Source organism: Amblyomma mixtum, chromosome 1 (genome assembly GCF_055824585.1).
Source record: "Amblyomma mixtum isolate Tamu chromosome 1, ASM5582458v1, whole genome shotgun sequence".
NCBI lineage: Eukaryota > Metazoa > Arthropoda > Arachnida > Ixodida > Ixodidae > Amblyomma > Amblyomma mixtum.
In genome coordinates, this window is record NC_143012.1 from 11880604 (window position 1) to 11901499 (window position 20896).

At 46.7% G+C, this 20896-nt stretch overlaps 2 protein-coding genes and 1 pseudogene across 2 annotated transcripts in view; 2 read left to right on the forward strand and 1 right to left on the reverse strand.

Annotated features, from left to right (window-relative positions):
- Nucleotides 1-15499, forward strand: part of LOC149365467 (lysosomal protective protein-like) — a 36956-nt gene extending 21457 nt beyond the window's left edge. The window contains exons 9-10 of the mRNA XM_089585197.1: nt 414-506; nt 15383-15499. Of these exons, the coding sequence (XP_089441323.1) occupies nt 414-506; nt 15383-15466 (177 nt within the window). The 3' untranslated portion in view covers nt 15467-15499. The remainder of the gene's footprint in view (nt 1-413; nt 507-15382) is intronic.
- On the reverse strand, nt 4952-11211 carry LOC149365468 (lipid storage droplets surface-binding protein 2-like). Its single transcript, XM_089567430.1, has 5 exons — nt 10699-11211; nt 9420-9557; nt 8430-8642; nt 7148-7277; nt 4952-5065 (listed from the first exon to the last, which is right to left on the reverse strand). Exons 1-5 carry the CDS (start codon nt 11209-11211, stop codon nt 5061-5063), a joined length of 999 nt encoding a protein of 332 aa, XP_089423556.1. The 3' UTR covers nt 4952-5060.
- A 3385-nt stretch (nt 15500-18884) lies between the features above and the next one.
- Nucleotides 18885-19736, forward strand: LOC149365469 (ubiquitin-conjugating enzyme E2 Z pseudogene; annotated as a pseudogene).
- The last annotated feature ends 1160 nt before the right edge of the window (nt 19737-20896 follow it).

The following is a 20896-nucleotide window of genomic DNA, read 5'->3' on the forward strand; positions in this document are numbered from 1 at the left end:
AAAAAAACAATATTTAAAGCAGTTATTTTGCGCGTTCAAAGGGGTTATTGTTAGTGCATGCCTTTGTCTCGTTTTATAACCTGAGGAGTAAGAAAAATAATTAGAGGTATCAACTTTATAATGTCCTTTTATAAGCTGAAAGAAAAAATTTAATCGACAAGCACGATTGCGCTCAACGACGGGGGGTAACCCACTTCGCCTCACGAGCTCACTTACAAATGCACGGCCATATGAGTTAAAAACAAATCTAGCTACTTTATGCTGTATTCGCTCTGATTTCTGAATGTTTGTTAACGTGAAAGGGTCCCAAATGATTACGGCATATTCTAGTAACGGACGGAATAATTAAAAGGAAGCAGCGCAGGCGCACTCTAAAGGCTGTATTTTACTCTCCGATGCTTCTGACCCCACAGCCAACCTCGGAGTACAGGATGTGGCGCGTCGGTAGCGTGATCGCCGGATTCGTGCAGGAGTTTGAGAAGAACATCGCTTTTGTCACTGTTAAGGTGAGTCTTTGTTTCCCTTGAAATGCTGCTGTTTTCGTTGGGCTCGCAGTAAAGGCTGAAAAACCATGCGTCGCGTCTCTCGCAGTTGAACAACGTGATAGGCCTAGTAAAGACGCAGATAATAGAGTATATCTTGAACAAATAAATGGCAGCGCAAGGAGACGAGGACTAGACGAGACAACAAGGACGGCGCTGAACTTCCAACTTTTATTGCCAACGAAACGTGCGACCATATATGCACTCTGAACCATCCGGCGTCATCGTCAGTGCACGCGCCAATATGCCAGCTCCGTTTCAGCGCCCTCCTTGTTGTCTGCCATTTATTTATTCAAGACATGTACCAACACGCCCAATTTTCCTCGTTAATAGAGTATATCCCGTTCAGACCTGAGCTAAAGTTTAGTTTGTCAGCTTTACTTTTCAAGGGCTGAGTGTTACAACAAACTTGCACTAAAAGCTTACCGCCGTAGGACCACAAGCTCATTTTTTTTTTATGGTTTTTGTCGATGATCTGACCTAAGGGTCTCTACGCTTTCAAAAACGTGCAAACTAAACTGTAAAGAAGCAGTGAATGTTATCTGCTTCTTTACAATCCTGCAAGACCTGCGGAAGTTGGATTCCGCATAATCAAGCGTCTGTATGTTTCTCGTCGGACTGGCCTATGCTACGTTCACGTTGCTGACGCAGATTACAAGATAACCTGCACTCGAATAGCGCCACATAGAAACCGTAACTTACTATATTCTGCATCGTACATGCGGTGAGGAGGCATTTCTTTTAAAATCGGAATAATTTAGAAAGTAAAGAAACCTTAAATTCCGATGCTTTATAGCCTGAAATAGCGCTTTTTTACTTACAGGGAACTCCAAAATAGAAAATAATTAAACATTTCTCATCTAATGAAAAAATATTAGGGGTATTACGATATTTATTTCACATTTCGTCCTTTCTGTCCCAAATGGAGCTCATCAAATACATCTCGAACATGATTCCTCCTCACACGGACTATTTTTTTCTCTGACAACTTTGTCAGTGCCTCGAAGCGAAAGTGAATGGACAAAAAGCGTTGCTGACATTTTCATCACCGCCCAGCTGCGTCACGATAACGTCGCGCTGTCAAGCGTGTCATACGTGTCAAACGCACACGCTATAGTAACCGGGACTTGCTACCTGAGATGAGTCTGTGGCACATAAGTATGGTCGAAGACCTGCTGTTCAGAAAGAAGGTTTAGATAAGTAAGCACGCGATTTTATCCGACCACATCGCAAAATTAAGAACTCGTGATTTGGCCCAGTCTTTTTAATGCGTGGGCAACGCAACGAACTGCGGCGGAATCACACCACGTGACTTAGCATCTACACGTGGGGCCTCCAATGCTGCTTCGCTCCAACAAATGCGAGAAAAAAATACACACCCGTGAAGGAGACCGCATTAATTTTAAGTTTCACAAGTCGGAAGCGAAGAAAAATTCAGGAGGGCACTTTGTTGACCTAAAGTCCGGTGAGGCGAAAGCCTTAAGTGTGGTGTTGCTGCTTGTGATACTGATGCGTTGTTAAGATGTTAGGTTTCGCCTCTAAGAGCGAAACGCGACAGCGTCTTGCAACGCTGCCAGCGAGTCCACAGAACGCCATCGACTGTTCGGTTGTACGCCTTGCTCGCCGGTCAATTGGTTTTTGAGTAAAGGAAATGTATCTCTCTCTCGCATATCTCGCTGGACACCTGAATCTCGCCGTAAGGGAACGGAGGTAGATGGGAGTTAACGAAGACGGCGTATTATCAGACGCGCCTATGTTCATTCCAAACCATCGAGATGGCATGGCGGAGTGGTTACCGTGCTCGGCTCGCACTCCGGACACCGAGGTTCGATTCCCAAACTCGACCAATTTCCTCATTTCCACTTACTTGGAGCATCATTATACGATCCCTTTAATTGGTTGCATGGTTACTAGCCAAAGTACAATTGGCCCGTTTGAAATTCGCGCACTGTGACGTCACGACCGTTTCGACCAATTGAAAAGCGTGACATTTCTGTCGACAACTCCTGCTTACAATGATGAGGCATTAAAGGCTTCCGCATTAAAATTCCTGCTTTAAAAGCGGTCAAGCTACTAAAATTAGTGTAGTCACAGTCGGAGCCAGCAAGATCATTCGCGTTTGTAAGCAAAAAAAAAAAGGAATTCAGTAGCGAATACCTCGACATCTTGATCAAATGTTATTACCTCGACATCTTGATGAGCCAAAAGTGATATCTTATATTCAAGGACAGGCTGGAAAGTACTAAACAGCGCTTTGAGTCACTGCCCCAATGCCGCTAAAAAATAAAAGATGAACGGTGGCACGTGTTGCTGTGGGGTGTAGTACATGCACATCGTCATGAGCCAAAAGCAACTAAAAGTAACAACGCACACTCGCCAGCACGAAGCGTGCCGCACGACACGACCTCCGGACCCAAGCAAAGAATGAAAATTCAGACCAGACGCTTATCGTCCTTGGTGTGCGTACAGTCGTGACTGAGCCAAGGCAATGACGGTTATGCTCCTCGGACAAACGTTGGCTGCGCCGGGGGAGGCTGTGTGCTCTCGCGGCGTGCCTGAAGACAGGCTGGACGCGTTCACGGTCGAAATGAGCGGCCCACGAAAAGAGCGTTTTGCTTTGCGCTAGTGTTACAAGCGTCACTGTCAAGATACAAAGTACCTCACAGTGTCGCGCGGACGGATCTTAACAACAGCCGGCCAACTATTGGAGGCGCAATACCGGAGAGACTAAAGAAAGTACCTAAATTGGCTGATTCGCTCCCGCCAACGCGATTTTAACGCCGATACGAATTTCAAGCTCGAAATATTTCCAAAAGCACAATTCGTGCAGAATCCTGAAACAACGTTCATACCTGCGCATCCGCTTTCACGGTGCTCTCTTGGCCTTTCATGGCTGCAATCCCGGTGAGCGCACCTCAAAGAAACAAATGCATACAGAGTGTAAAACGCTTGTCGAGCGCACAAACTGCGCTCCGGGTCGCTGTGGGCTAAGCGCGAGACATCTAGCGATAACTCCAAGCTCGAGACGGGCTGTGAGTGCGCATGCGCGGTCAATCTGATAGCATTAGATGTATTTTTGCGGCTTGATGAGCGCCGGGCAGTGCAGTTCCGGCTACGACACGAAAACTGAGCGGCTGCAGGAGCGCGATGCTTGGCCAGGATTGGCTTCATTTTTCTTTGTTCTTTTTTCGTAAGGAAAGCTCTCGCGTGCAACATTTCACCTCGCCATCCTCATAACAGCGCTCCTGACAACGGAAGCAGGTGCCAGAGCTGTGGCAGCCAGAGAACCGCGAAAAGACGGGCAACGCTGTCAGTTCGTTGGCCGTCCATGCTCACACAGTACCTGTCTCGATCCAGGCGTTATCGCCGAATCCCGCGCGCATATTCCGGAGCAGCCCAGAGTTCGAAGTTCGAGCATTCTAGACAAGCGTTTTGTCCTCTCTAAAAACGCGTAACAAGAGCAGCAACTGGATGCAAACAAAACACTCGTGTGCGGCCCGGCTGTCTAACCTGGAAAGTGGCAAACCGAGCTGCTGCAAGGTCTTGTAGTCTTGGATTTTGGCGCTACGGACGCTCCGAAGGTTATTGAAAGTAAAAATTTTCCGCAAGTTTTCTCTCGCGCTACCGCTCATTTGGGAAAGCGACCGGAGAAAGCGTTACTCGTACTCCAGAGGCACTCCGCAAATTGTGGTTGAATGTCGTGACGGTCCTCTAAACCACTCTGCTTTTCTCGTGGACACAGACAACGACGTCCCTTCTGGAGAACGGGAACCCTAATGCTACCAAATTAACGCTTGTTCGAAGTTGAGTTTGCAAAAGCGATTTGCATACGCATTTACGTTTTTTCTTTATACATGTAGCTGCTGTATGCATACTGACGGGAACAGGGCCCAGGCCCAGTGGCTATCGTATTTCGCACGCCCGAGCCGAAGTTGTAAAGCCGCGTGACGAGCATGGGACGATACCGTAATGTAGTATAACCACTGAGTTCCACAACACGAAGCGCTCACGAAAGCTGAGCCCATGAGCTAACGCATTCCCCTCCGCATCAGCAACTTTCGTTGATAGACCACTCTTTAAGAAGGACATATCAAGATATTGAATGAAAATATGGGAGACAAAGCAATAATCAAGTTAATCTATTGCTGGCCTCCGCGCAATGCAGTCCCATCAGAATAGCTGTCGCATGCAGGAGCTTCGAAGTAAGAGGTGTTGTTCCCGAACATTAATGCCAATAAGAACGTTCGCATGCGCAACTTCGCCGGGGCGATTCACTTCCAAAGCAGTTGAATGATCGTGCAAACGAGCACTGCGGGAACTAGGGTTTAAAAATAATTTGATGAAGGCACCCAGGAGAAAAGCGTTGAACACGTTTTATTACACGCAACTCAAAACATTACGAAGAAAAAAAAAGTCTACTCAATTTCAGCTAGACCTCTGCGATTCGGTGTCTTCATCGAAGACGGCAGGTGCAGTAGGTCTTCGGAAGATGAATGAGTGCGGGAGCAGAGAGAGAACTTACTCTGCAAAGGAATCAGACAGAAGACAGATGTGAAGACACAAGAGTGGAAGCACTAAGACGAAGTCACAACAGACGCGGCGCCTGTTGCGAGGATCAAGCACTGAAAAAGAGTGCGCTTCTCCGTGGAAAAAAGTGACAAACCTGAACCAGCCAAGAACCAGATTCCGTCTAACAGAATCTTGCGTAGTTCCCTACAGAACTACAAACTACCGAAAAATACTACAACAAAAAAGGTTGTCTACACGGCAAAACGTTGTATTCTTGACAAGATTGTGTCGTTTGTTTCGACTCTGAGGCGACACGTGTGTGAAGCTCGCCTTGCACATGAAACGCAGATAACAGGAGGAAAGGGGCATGACCGTTACCTGAGCATTGCTCAAGAGCACAAAATGAACGCAGATGCGCTTTATCTCAATTGCTGGAATTACAAGCATGTTGTAAAGCTGTCGGAACTGCTAGGCGACCGCAGACTGGGCGAAACTGCCGACAGGATGAAAAACTTGTGGTTAGCGACACCAAATATTCTCACAAATCTACAGATACTGGCCGGTGCAGCACACAGCTATCCGTTCTCTAAAGTGTACATAGAAAACTGAATTTAACATGCTAAAATGAAACAGTTTGGCGTCGAAGGAGCCACCCTGGCAAGAATAGGCAGCTGTTTTAGCACTTAATCATGACGCCCAAGAAATTCCATCCGATTTGGTATGCTAGTCGTGCGTGGCCATGTCAATGCCGCTGGAAGCGCAGCAGTCGTGCAGCCAGTATACTTGTACATACGTTGTTTGCACCTTCTTCATTGCGCGGCCGCAAAATTTGAGAACTCGAACGCGGCGAAAACCTGCGCGTCTACTATGCTGGTCACTACATACTCCGGCCTTAACTGCGCAAGCTAGGCTCCACTCTAAAATATGGTGACCGTTAACTCACGTGTGATGTCTTCATAGGCAGTGCGCTTAAATCATGCTGAACGCGCGCGTTCTAAAGAAGCCTACCAAAGGAAACAATCGCGCGAGGGTACAAGTGCGAGTGCATGCGCGTAACAAACGGAAATAACGTAACACTGGTTAAGCATGGGGACAAAGGAAAGGTAAATGAGGTCTGTGTTTGTTAAGGTATGTGCATGTTTTTAGCCATACGTTGTTACATTCAGTTAGTTTTTTTTCTTTCCACAATTCCATTTCGTCAGTTTTTATCGGTTTTACCCTTGTTACCTGCTACGGATGTATTATCGGTTTTTATGGCTCTTTACACCTTGTGACATTAACTGTTTAAGTCATGTATTTTTTTGTTACCATCCCCTTGAGATTCTGCTGACTTTTAGCCTTTTCACCCTGTTATGTTTTTATCGCTTTTATAGCTCTTTACACCATGTGACATTAACTGTGTATAGTCATTGAGTGTAGCTTTCATTTTGTTACCATCCCTTTTGAGATTCAGTTCACTGTTAGCTTTATCACCCAGTTTTGTTTTTATCGCTTTTATGGCTCTTTGCACCATGTGACGTTGACTGCTTCTGACTATCTTTGCCACTGCCTTCCTATATATTGCGCGAGTTTCGCTCAATAAATTCAGTTGTCAGTCAGCGCTCTTTCCTGTCACTTCCTCGTTTCGCCTTCGGGCTTCTTTCGCGCTGTTTTCACCAATGTCAGAAAGGTAAATGATCATGTGTGCAATGAGTAGCCGCCCTTTCCATACGTTGGAATGTAGCTGGCATGCGTTGGAATGAGATTTGTTTAGCAGAAACGCGGCATCGAAGCTGCATACAAGTGTCTGCAAAATACCCCGGAACGACAAGAAAAATTGTGTCCAACGTTGTAAGAATAGCCCACTTGCATTTAGCCGCGCTGGTGCTAAGCCAAATGAGAATATGTTGGTGGCAGGATGGGCTGCAGAGTAGCACATTTTTAGCCTGCGTGAAACATTCGTAGTTCCCCTACTTTTTCATCGCACCCATACATCGGAAGGAGAGAGCGGTGGCAACGAAGCAGATTAAATACATCTGAAAGCGATAAAGAATCGACGAACGGTAGAGAAAACGCTGTTGGGACCGGAAAACGCACAGAAGCACAAAATTACGAACCCGCGTTCAGGAAGCGGTGTATGGCTTCCGTAAGGACCTGGCCGACAAGTCTGTCGGCGAATCGCTCCAGGAGCAGCCCGGGTACTTTGCAGATGTGGCGGACGGCAGCCTCGGCGTGCCCGCTTAGGGTCTGCGGCAAGCAGTGGGCGAGCAAGTAGTAATGAGAAAGTGTTAGAAGCATCACAAGGTAAAAGAAATGAGCAGTCTGTCATAAAACTCCCCCATTGGCCGGAGGGATGTGACGTCACCAGACTGAAAGTGACGTCACTCGCACTAAGGGCATCAGCAGCTCCTAGTTACATCGCTTTGCCGACGCATAATTCGGTGTCAGTGCTAACTTTTTTTGTCCCATTGCAAGATATGACGCTACAAACGGCAATGAATTTTTCGCTTTCAAGGATATATGCGTGAGCGTTCCCAGAGGTGACAAAACGAATTGAAAAGTGCTAACTTACGTGCTATGCAGACCTGAACAGGGCAATAAAAACGACAGCCTCAAAATATGAGTCGTAACCACAGAATTTAGTTTTGACGATTTTCTTTCGTTAAAATTTAAGCAGCGCTAACTTTTAGGACGAATAGACAGAGGACATGACAGGACGGGACATGACATGACAGGACGGACGGGTGCAGAGGACAGGATGTCATCTGTGTATTCGTCCTAAAAGTTAGCGCTGCTTAAATTTTAACGAAAGAAAATGCATAACCAACTAGCCCCGCAACGTGTTTTACTAAAACTTGACGACATCGGCACACGCGGTAGACTGCACGCATCACAGTTTCTAATGACTCCAGGTTAGAGTATATTGCCAGGCCTGCACCCTTTCACGCGTTAGCATCTGAGCACTGTCAGTGCAATTAGGCTTGACGTCCAGAGCTCTGAAGCGTTCAAGATGCTATGCATTAAGTCATTCGCGTCACGGTCACTACCGGTAGAAATAATGCATTTATGTTATCTTGAGAAAGCATGCTCTTCTTTAAACCTGCAGAGAGTTCAAAGCCGCAAGCCTTCAGGCATCTACAGTTTATTAGGACAACCACCGAGTACTGAACAAGTGGAGGTCGGACTGGAGGGAAGTCGGAATGCGGCGGATGAAAATATTGTCCTGCTCTGCAACACAACAACGCTCCACTCTCAATGCTCAGAATCGCGTAATCCTGGTGTGCTGATGTCTGAGGTTTACCGGGACAGACATGCTCTACGTAGTAGCAAGTATTTAAAGCATGGAAACCCTTTTTGTAGATATCACCACAAAGAAAGAAAAAAGTGAGAAACACGTACTGTCGGCTTTCGAACAGGTTCAGCGACCTCGTCGAAGAACCGCATCAGTGCCGACCCTGTCTCGGAAGCGGCGTCTGCCATTTGCTGTCGTTTTAGGTTGCCGTAATATGCTGCACAGACGAAGGCCTTCCACGACAGGCACATGAGACGTGGCACCACACAACTACGAGGGTCGTTGTCCGGCGTGGCCTCTCTCAAGACCTCGACCATGTACTAGAACGGGGCACAAAAAGAAGATACCTTTGAAAGGGCAGCACAAAAACAAATGTCATCTACGTCGATGTTCAGGTAAAGTTTAATCAAAAAGACATCTCAGCCGTTGGTTTCATTTGCTTACAAACTTCGGGAGGGTTCATTAGTTGTTGCCCTACTACTGTGCCCGGCGTTGCGATCAGACTGAAAAACGTCGTGGACGGCGTTGAGTGCCGCGTTGGAGCGCGAGAAAAACTGCACCGACACCATTTTCCTCATGATAGAAATTCTAGACGGGCGCAGAAAACAGTAGTTGAAAAATTACGTTTGAGAAAGTGAATGCAAAAAGCACAATAGTGTCAGTCGCAATACTACCGTTGGAAAGTACACAGATGGGGTGGGGGTGTAAACGAGTAATATCCCTTCAACGGGAAGGGACACTGAGCATAGCGATTAGGTACACCTGGAAAACAACCACTGCGCGAAAGCGTTAAGACGTTTACAACGTGTTCTCTAATTCGTGACACGCCCAGCATATCAATGTACATATTCGAATGCGTGTATACACAATGCGCATAAATATATATGTATACATATTCGTATGCATACATATTCAAGGAGGGCAGCTGACAACTGGCACGGTGCCTTGCAGCTGCTAACAACACTCCCTCTTTACTGTATTGGCATCTTCCCCAGACGGCGGTATCGAAGTTTCGTGACCAGTGAAAGATAAGGACCATCAATTATCCATTTCAAAGAACCCCGCTAAATGTGACTGAATAGCTCGGACATGCATACCTCGTCGCAAATGGCCTCTGCCTTCCCCAGCTGATGCTCAGCGAAGTCATTAGCGAGTTGCACGCAATCCAGCATCGTGACGACGGGTTGTGCAGCGGCGTTGGCGACGCGCTTCGAGAAGTCCCTGCCGGCTTCGACCTGCATTGCAGCGTGGCAGTATACAGACAATATCAGGCAACGCACAGGAGACAAATAAGCACGGGAATACGATCGAATATTCGAGAAAAAAAAAACACCACTCCAGTCCATTCCTGGATCGACTTAGATAAAGCTCTCTTCGACAAACCCAAGAAGGAGAGTTGCCTTATGAACGTCAAGTGCGTAGTCATCGCCGAAAGCATGACTCCTGGAGTAACAAAACGCGCCTTGCATCAAAAAAAAAAACTAGACCACCCACATTTTGCCAGGGCCAATAAGCAACATTTGCATCGTGCTGCAGTCCCTACCTTATATGTTTATTCACTCCATTGGCCACATTCCCGACCCTACCACGAGCACAGGATCCTACAAGGCATCTTGAATAATACCGAACCTTGAGTCTACATTGCCACATTGTAATTTACCAAAAGTTCAAAACGGCGGTTTTCAGCTGTGGTACACAATACGAAATCGACGTCCAGTATATATGCCCCGAGAAAGCCCGCGAATACAGGTATCTGAAAACTAGAAAACCTGATAGTACTGGCTGGTTCGTCCCTGATTACCACCTCAACTGGTTACCAGCTCAATGGCATTCTCATTTTTCGCCCTTCCACGCTACCATGGCACGACTGCCTCACCTTCCTCGACATGACAATTTCGACTAGGTTTCCGTACAAGGCTATCCAGTCGTCTCAAGAAATGAATGCCCTCATATCCGTGCCATAGAACTCCCGCGGCGGGAGCGAGATGATGACTGGTTGGCTGAACCGGCCACCACGGATCCGGCACTTAGGGCAAGACTCCGACATGGTAGACACCACAGCCCCACAGCACATCCTATGCTCACAAGGCGATCACCACGGTTCACGCACTGTGCCCGTCAACCCACACTTCAGAAATGGCTTGCATCTTCCGGGCCTTCCGAAGCGTCCAACTCATTCCTTATCCCGCCTTCCTCTTCCCGGATCAGCGACTGACTGACGTCACGATCGCTCGCAAGTAATAGCTATAGGAGTGCGCCGAGTTTACGGCAGCCACCTTTGGGGCCTCGAAGTCTCTGCATAGCTACTCTTTTGGAAAAGCGCTCAACTACACCAACCTCTTACATGTTAACATAGTAACATCACATTCTACTCACCCTGCCTTCGATGTAAGCATGAACGGCGTCGTATTTACGTTGGCCAAACTCGCGGACATCGGCGATAATCTCGTGTGGACATTTCCTAACCTCGGGACAGCACAGCTCGAGCTTCTGGAGTGCTCTGCAGGCCAGCAAGTCGGCGACCAGGAGCGGCTTCGACAACCTGTCGACAGCGGGCTGTCCCAAGTTGGCATAGGCGAGTGAAGCACACCTTTCGACAATGTCCAGGACTTTGCCAGTCGTCGCGCAGTTCCCCTTGAAGGAGGTGTAAACGTGCGAGGCTACGAAGATAGCGAAATTCACGCTGGGCACTGTCGTGACACGTTCGACGAAGTGGCACCGGTGACTTGCGTCACTCTCGTCGGTGTCTTCACTGCTTTCGTAGCCTCCTTCTTGATCTTCAAGTCCTTCGTTGCCTGCTTCAGGGCCTTCATGACCTTCGTGATGAACTTCGTGGCCTTGGGTATCACCGTTGCTATCGCTACCACCATCGTCGTGTTCGCCGGCCATAGCGTTTAACGACGTAAACTCAAAGCGATACTCGAGGAGCAAATAAGTGGGGGCCGGCACCCAAAGTATCACTAATGTGAACTGCGAGGGCGGTGAAAGTGCAGCGTGTTATGCGGTGATTCGTGGGATGCGCGCGCAGGTTGATATCATCTCAACCGCAGCAGCACCAGCGCCAGACGCGGAGCGTAAGAATTTAAGATTAGGATGGAGATTACAGTACGGTGACGATGGCATAGGGAAGTGATAAGCTGACGCTGCTGAATCTTCGGGATCATTTTCTGTTAGCTGCACGTGAATAATGACGCGTCTAGCACTGCTGCTGCCCCAGGGGCTTCTTTTGTTTTTTTCGTACCTACAAAGAAACATGTTTTTCCATACGGCTAGCGTACAAATCGCAATGTAATGAAAGCCTTGGACAGTCAGACCGGAACGCAACATGAACAGGACGAGGAGGAGGAGGAAGAAAAAACTTTATTTGGGCCAACACTAAGAACCAGGGAAGAAGAGCGCATGCTCCTCCGAGGCCCACTGATGATCTGCCGAGCCCGAGTGAAGCCAAGCCCTCCAGGAAGAAGGTGGAGGTTAAGGGTTATAGAGAGAGCTAATGGCAGTGTTACACGAGCAGAGAATGTGAACACTGCATTTCCAAACATATCAAAAAGACGCCATAGCTTCACGACGGTCGACGTCAAGCGCATTCAAACCATCATCGAAGAAACAGCACATGTATAACGAAATTGGGAGTAATGCCGCGAATATTTGTAGTGTTTGGTTGTTCATTCTTCAAAGCTGCCGGCACGCCGCTTTATCGCTTTGTTTGTGATGCAAGACGTGACCAGATTTATCTCGATTGATCGCATCCAGATGGAGCCGATTCTACTCTGTTTCAGAATGTTGTAGTAACTTTGCACGCTTTATCTCGGAAGCTCGATAACAGCTTTAAATTGAGCAGGGCCGAAAGCGGCGGGCATTCTGTGCGACGACCGCCGAGCACGCTTGTTGCTACTCTGCCGCCGAGTCTTTCAGTTCTTTGCGGGCGCAAGTCAACTCAAATAAAGAGTTTTGCTTAGAAGCCATTTTCGCTGTCTTCCTGCTCTCCGGACTGCAGTCACCACTACGTGACTTTATACACGGACGCCCTACGGTGTAATATGGGGTCAAATGCGTAAGCAGTATATGCACCCGAACAGGCGTATGCTGTATTTTTCTACTTTGCAGCGAGATATGCCCATAAATCAAGTTTATTTAATGTATACTTAGGGAGACCCTTTACCCAGAAGCATGAATAGGCTAATTGTGCATTGCTGCTGAGTGTACACAGGTTAAATATTTTTTTTTGTTCGCGGGTTCTGTTCACGCTTCATTCCGGTCTGACTGCATACCACCGGTATTGAAGAATATAGTCTTCCTTTTGCAGTTTCTTTTTTTTTTTAGCTATGCCATGCTATGCTATGCTATGCTATGCTATGCTATGCTATGCTATGCTATGCTATGCTATACTATACTATGCTATACTATGCTATACTCTGCTATACTATACTATACTATCGATCACAAAATGAACAAGGGAGGGGAAAACCTCAGGTTGCTAGAGCCAACGTTTCGACAAGCGGACTTGTCTTCGTCTGGGCAAAGCGTTCATCATCGGCAGGGATTAAATAGGGCCTTCGCTCCGAGGAGGAAGGCCCCGGGGGTGGGGAAGGAAAGTGGTGTGGGAGGGGATGCGGTTCAGGAAGGGGAGGGAGGTGAATCATGATTCGTTAGGCTGCAATAGTGGAACAACTTATATCCGGGGGGTGTGTAATGAACAAAAGGCTTTGAAGGGGCTGCGACGGGGGGGGGGGGGGGGGGGGGGGGGCGCTGGGTGAACCTGCAAAACTCAGATAAAAGGATTAGTCAGCGTGGTACAGGGAAATGAGAACAAGAAAAAAAAAAGGGCTGGCACCGGAAGGAGAAAGGAAGGGGGGCATTTCCAAGGAAGGACAAGGCAGGGGGGGGGGGGGGGGGGAATGGCTCGTGTTCAGAAAAAGTCAAAAAGTGGGGGCGGAGGGGGTAACAGGAGTGTCATGGTTTCCGAGAACTGGTAGCAGGGGATTAGGAGAAAAAGAAAAGAAAAAAAAGGTGAACAAAGGGAGAGGGTGACAAGGCCGGAAATGTGGTGGAAGATATGACGTGGGAAGGGTGCAAGGAGAGACAATATACTTATGTGAGGTTCTAGGAAATAGTCTGACCACGTGCAAGACATTTGTTAATTTAACATTATGCTGACCCTGGAATGTACCTGAGAGATTCCAGGTTTCCTCTGGACATGTTAATCCCTGTTGGTTGCAGTGTTTTAAATTTGTGGATTAGGAATGCTTCTCTGTATTTTCTGTCCCTAGTCGATTTGAAGCCTGACTGAAGAATGAACAATTTGAGTTCGTCGAATTTGTGATGGCGTTGATTAAAATACTATACTATACTATACTATACTATACTATACTATACTATACTATACTATACTATACTATACTATACTATACTATACTATACTATACTATACTATACTATACTATACTATACTATACTATACTATACTATACTATACTATACTATACTATACTATAGCAGTGCCTAATCCAATTCTTAAGAGCATTACGTCGCGCAAAGCCGTTACTAGTTGAAGTGATAATAAAATGTCGCCTTAGAAAAAAAAAACAGAGGAGTGTTCTATCGCTTCCCTCGAGTGAACAGGTAATTAGGTGGGCAGTGGCGCACTACTGAACAACTCGAGCGTTTGTATTCAGCTTCTTAGGAACTGCTTCTAGCATTCGTATTGGTATCCGGGGTTCAGCCTCCCGAAGCTAGGCAGGGGCTATCAGAGAAGCCGTAGAGAACTCCGGGTCAATGTCGACCGCTTGGGGTTCCATAAACTGCACTCACACGGCAATTCGGGCGCATTGGCATTTAGCCTCCATCGAGATTTGGTTTCGCAGCCTTCGGCTCTGTGGCAGAACACCACAGCCGATAAGCCACCACGGTGGCTGCTTGTGGCCAGCAACCCCTATGGCAAACTCCACCGGACAGTAAAAACAGAACTCTTGCTCTCTTACCCTTCCTCGAAATGAATTCATTGGCAGTTTAGATACTCTCAGTGAGCAGTCCTGAAACTTCAATTTTAGATAAAGTTTTTGCTGGATTGCTCCCAGCCGATACATGTGAAGCGTACAATCCACACATAAAAGTTACGTACACGCGTTTACTGCGTTAGATGATAACGTAAGAAAAAGTGCACAATCGTGTAGCAAATCGCCAAAGCATCCAAGCGGCCAAGCAACCAAAAACCGGATGTTAACATTCTTACTTCCTCGACTACAGCGAATGTTTCGCTGCTGTCTAGTTTAACTTGACTACGACCTTACGCTGTAAAAGCCACGCCCCGATGGTTCGGCACGGGCTTTATCTGCACTGGGGCAGCAGACGCTCCAGCGACAATTTGCGGAATCGAGATAGCGGCTGATAAAGTGAACCGAGCGGTTGCTACGGAAGCACAGCCAAAGTACGAACTTAAAAATTCCCGATAGTAGGAACCGCATTGAGGCATGGCACGTTACACTGGGCAATTTTCGGAACAAAAATATTGTATAGTCCCGTACCTGTAATCCGCAGAGCACTAACTTTAACACAAAAAATATATCTATAACCAGCGGACCATGTACCGAAAATAAAGGCATTTTGTATGAATCATGTATAGATACTTTTTCTGTTTGTAAGCAAACTCGGCCGATGATGACGATAGAGGCTGCCCAAACCGCTTCCGGGTGAAGAAATTGTTGACGCATGCAGGGTTTGAATTGGAGCGGGCGTAGACGCAACCACGTTTGTGGCGCCTCTTGTTACGGCGTTTAACCTGCTTGAAACAACGAGTGAATATTTCAAGCATCTAGAGAGGAGACTGCAAACAGCCGGACCACAAACATGTCTGGAATCTTCCACTGCGCAAATCACTACATCCAAGAAGAAGCACGGAATAGTGGGGAACCGGTTTCCTCTTTTACGGAGAGCGCGAAGATTCTTGCCTTGCGTTGCATTGTGGATTTCCTGATGTGACACAATGCTAGAACCACGTTAAATCATTTCAATTCATAAACACGAACTAATCCTTCAACCCGTTTTTTTTTTTTTATTGCAGGGATCCGGCCATATGGTTCCCTTGGACAAGCCTCAAGAGTCCCTAGAGATGATCTCAAAGTTCCTTTTTGATAAGCCGTTCTGAGCTTAGGAACCGCGACGAAAAATTGAAAGAGCCTGGAGATATAATGCTTAAGTCAAGCTAATTAGAAATAAAGCGAAGATCAGTGCCCATGTTTGTTCATTACCGGAATGGGTGTATCGCATTGAGCACGGATTCGCCTCTGTTCATTGAAAAATTGCCATTACACATCACCACCCCATGAGAAGCGCCCTGCGGTCATGTGCTCCAAGTGTTGCTTTTGAACCGCTGGTCACTATAGTTCTCATATTTCTTACTAATGCCTTGCAATATCTGGCGTAACTCCTATGATAGGCAGTGTAAAAAAATGAAATAATTTTCAGTTCTTCCCACAGAACTACTTGAATTCCTAATATAATGACGTGAATGGTCAGTTCCAACCATTTTATAACAAGAGAGGTTAAACTGTTCGTTGCAAGAGATGCAAGAGGAATGCTGAACAATAGATTGATGCAAAAGCTTATCCTAGAACCAAAAAAAAATTAAAATCTGTGGCCGATTGCTGCTTTGGTGGATAGTGGGGCAATGCTGTGTTTCGCTCTTGATTTACAACTGCGTGCTCCTGCGTATTTTTACGCAGTTTTATCGTCCTTAACATTCGTAAATCATCTATATTCTCTAAATATACTTATCCTCTATTGGTATTTTCCTAATAAACCTCTTAGTTTTCAACATTTTTGCTGTGACGGGATTATTAGGAATATTTTGTGCCGTTATTCTGATACGCACTGTGCCATTATGGGACTATTAGGGATGAAATCCTCGATGCTCATTGCTTTTTCCCGAAGTTTTCAATGCCTGCATGAGTATACCAGAGTTAACTAGACCATTTCAGCGCCAAAATTTCACATGAATGTATGTATAAACTTCGTCTTTCCATAGCATGATATGTGGCCATCATGATGTGGCAACTGAAGCTAGTGCGCGAAAAACAACGCTTATCTTGATGTATCAGTTTCTGTTCACAGAGAAGAGGGTGCCATGTGAGAAGTGTTGCCTGAATCCAACAAGAGGCTGGAAGAGGTCGGCCTGGTCGTCACTCCAATTTGTGCCACCCAGACGTCCATACGGAGGCCTAAAGTACCAAAATCAGTTCATAATGAAAAAAAAAACACAAAGAGACCGTCTTTATAAGAACGCACCACGGCGCTTCCGCTAAACGGAATGGCGCCACGCTTTTTGAATGCCGAGAACTCCATTTTGAAGCGAACTCTTAACGAACCACTTGTTAGGCGGGCCTTTTGCCCAATCAAACCGTGGAGGTCTTCTAGCTTTGGTAAAATGAATGTAAAAGATGCAAGAGGAATGACTGAAAAAGAACAGTTAGAATTGTTGACCGAAAATACGGCATGTTCAATGTCATGTACTGACGATACAGCTGGTCTATGATAGCCGCCGTAGCAGAGAACTACCGAATGATTTCGACCACTTAGGGTTCTTTTATTTGCACTGTCATCTCACAGCGCACAGGCAAGTTTGTTTTTCGCCTCCCTTGAAATGTAACGGCCGTCTGGAATTTTGGCAAAGGAAGGGTCTCCAAACAGGCAAACAAAATTTATCAAGTTCTGAACTGAACCGTAAAATTACGATAATCTGGAGCCCCGCACACGAATCAGTGCCAGGCAACGAGGCGGCACACGAGTTAGGCCTAGCTCTCTACTTCCGGGTAACCCTAGAGCCACCCGACTGTCGGGGACTGGATGAGCGTGCTCAAGCCTCCACTGAAATCGTCGAGCACTATAGAGTTGCAAGGAGGTCTCTGCTACCACCGGACCGAACTATAAGCAACAGAGGTTGTCGCTTGCCGGCGCCTGCAGGCTGGAAATTTCCCAAATAATAATAATAATAGTTTGTTTATTTTCAAAGAACATAATAAATATTCAGGCCTGCCTAAGCCAAAGAAGGCTTGAGGGGCAGTGCCTGGCAGTTGGCGACAACAAAACTTGCATATCAACATATTATATAGAGGGGAAAAAAAGAGAGAAAAAAGAAAACAACACACACAAGAGGAAGAAACAAACAGATAATGGATCATTGCTCAAGAACAGTTTGTTTTACAAGTTTCCGGCTTGTTAAAACAAAAGGCATCGTCAGGCAAACTGTTCAATACCAACGGTACATAGTACGATCGTACACGTTCTCCGTACCTGGTCCGTGTACGGGGCAAAAGAAAACGCTCTCGCTAGCGAAGTTCTCGTGCTGGAGTATACAAATGACAAAATTCTTTAGTCCAAATATATTTTAGAACAACTGTTAATTTATACAGAAGATTAAAATTAGGAAGATGCAGGTGCTCGAATACATCCGTATTCAAAGTCAAAGACATACCATAGCAGATGGATTTGAGCAAAGTTTTCAGAACACTTAATTTTATCACGCCAAAAAACTCAGCAGTGAAAAAAAAAACAAGTTACACCATATCGCAACCCAGACTGACTGTTCCTCACGCGAATAGAAGGTAGACCAGACGATAAATGTAAAATCTGTGGAGAAAGGGGTACTCTTGATCATATATAATCTGGCAATGTCCAGACTCCCCAGGCGTCGGGAAAAACATTAAAAGTAGAGATGCCTCAGAGGCCTTGCTGCGAAGCAAATCTCCCGCCGAACAGCAGCAAGTCATCCGCCTGGCGACGGAAGCCGCAAAGAAACACTGTAACATCGCCTGTCTTAAGTCGCGGAGGCCCCGGCCCCCGGCCCTTGAGCCTACACGCCGGAGGCGGGGAGTAGGGGGCCTCCTATATCGGTAGAAAATGAAGTTCTCCTTATTCTTCTGCCCTCTTAATTTCTTTTGTCCCTTCTTCCCTAGTTTATTCCTACCCTCACGGCTCTCTGAGCTGTCCACCGAGAGTGTGACAGTCATCGCTCTTATCCTTTCCTTGTAACGAATTAATTTATTTATTTACTCGTTCGTAGAGGTTTATTCAGAACGGCAGTCAGGCTACCGACCACTGCGCCACCTAACCTTTTTGGCCCAGTTTATTGAATGAGTATGAATGATATTTATTGAATGAGATTCCTACAATGAGAACATGCTATCGTCCAGCTGTTTTTCACAAACAGCATAAAATAAATCAGATATACACGAATTATAGATATAGCAACAATACGTTGCGAACTGAGTGAAAACGGCAAAACCGAATGAGGTCTCTAGTGCTGATTAAACGATTGATTTTCTATTCCGTGTTCAATGGAAAAGAAATATTTTTCTGCAACCTTGGTTCTAGGCTCTCTTTCTAAATTACTACGCATACGTTCAAATTCTCTTCAACCTCTTATCTAAATTACTACACATACGTTCAAACTCTTTTTCACCTCTTAGGCATTGCTAGCTCCGCGGAATTCCATGCTCAGCGGGTGCTCAAAACGACTGAGATTCTGAGGAAAAAGAAGCTGTAGCGTACAACCTATTCGAAAGGTCGGGATCGGGTCTGGGGCCAAAATTTACCGAGATCAGCACCGATGGCGACCCAGCAAGGAGGTTTCCAAAGTCCGCAAGGTTCGTCAGCAGCGAATCTCCACCCCCAGCGAGACGGCCCGCCCAACCCAAGCCTATTGAGGGTGGAGAAGGACATCGTCGAGTTCTTCGCCGACCCTCCCCCTGGAATCTTCATCTCGCCCCAAGAAGGGGACATCACCAAGATACAGGCCCTCATCATTGGTCCCCAGGGCACACCGTACGAAGGCGGCTTCTTCCGCTTGCTCCTTACGTGTCCCGCCGATTACCCCATGAGTCCACCGGGCGCCCGCTTCCTTACTACGGACTCCGGACGAGTAAGACTCAACCCTAACATATTCTCCGACGGCAGCATATGCCTCAGCATCCTGGGAACCATGCGAGGACCACCCTGGAGTCCGGCTCAGACTGTGAGCAGCCTCCTCATCTCCATACAGTCGCTGCTGACCGAAGACCCTTACTACAACGAGCCTCAAAAAGTGGACGACCTCGCCGCCAGCCGCTACAGGACCTTCGTACTGCACGAGACCGTCAGGGTGGCCGTGTGCGACGCCGTGGAAGAGTGCCTCCAGGACGCGACAACCTTCCCTCCGGCTTTCAGGGACGTCGTGCTGAAGAAATTTGCCGAATGTTACGACACGTACGAGGAAACGGTGAAGAATCACGCGCACCTTGCGGGAACTAAAATGGAAGATCATTACTCGAGAAGAAGCGCCACGTACAAATTCAAGGCGCTCCTAACAAAGCTTCAGGAACTGAAGCAGCGAGTCGCCCAGAAGAACGAAGCTTCCGCCATCATCTCGGGCTCCTGAGTTTTTCCTGGCTTTTGCTACACTGACGCACGGAGCTGGCAGGTCTGCTCCAGGCGACAGGAACGCGGCGAAGACATTGCGCATCCTCAACATTTACGTCAGGCTCAAGGTCACGTGACTTCCCACAAGGGGCAGGGTTTGCTGCCCGGTTGAATTTTCGATAAAATAAACGATTCGGCGATTGTGCTCTTGGTCTATGGTGATGTTTTCTCCTCAAGATGTAATGATCATGAGTGTACTTGCGTTCCTCGTAGGACCAAGGAGTCCCCCACTGACTTCCCATTAACCCGGCACTGTGCTAGCTGCGAACAGCTTTTCCCACAAAATTTCTAATCTTCTGAAGTCAATTGTTTTCCTGCCGCGACACGCGAACACTTCGCATTCAGATCCAGTCGTCAGCCTGGTAGTCTTCTGTTCTTTCTATGAAATTATCTTCTACTCAAGTGGTCACGCAATTAAATTCCCTCCCTAATCGACACCACTTTAAATTTTAAAAAATAATATTTTCCTATCCTTCAGTAAAGTACGTATACCCTACGAGCCTCTCATGCCGTACTTCGTTTATTGTGGGATAACGTTAGTTTAAAAAGCTAAATTAATTAAATATATGCTCGCAAAGTCCGTTTTCTGTGCCGGCTGTTCAGGGAATGACGATGCTGGGAAAGTCCCAGATGGAGGAGAACTGACGTAGAGGTCGTAGCTCAAGTCACAAAAACGAAGTGCGACTCGCGCACCTGATGACGTCCGCGTTGAGGTACCCAAGAAGCTAGGAGACTCTCTGGCTGTTCCCATGGGAAAACCACGCATGCGGGATTTTTTTTTTTTTTCTCTGCGAGTAAGCACGTTTTGGCGGGCTAGTTGGTTAAGCATCTTGAATAAACAGCGCGAACGAAGACGAGCACAAAAGACAAGGGAACGGACGACACAGCGCTGACTAACAACTGAGGGTTTATTGCTGATCATACAAGTATAAATACATAGATGTCGGCAGAGATGGAAAGGTATGCAAAGTGCAAAAAAAACAAAAGAAAACAAAACCTAAAAATGTGACAACAGCAACAGAAGCACGCTAGAAATCAGCGGAGATTATCAGCCCCCAGGAGTGACAGCTCTTTTTGCGGTAGTGTTAGCGAAGGAATGCTTATACATGCATTTCCCTGCTTG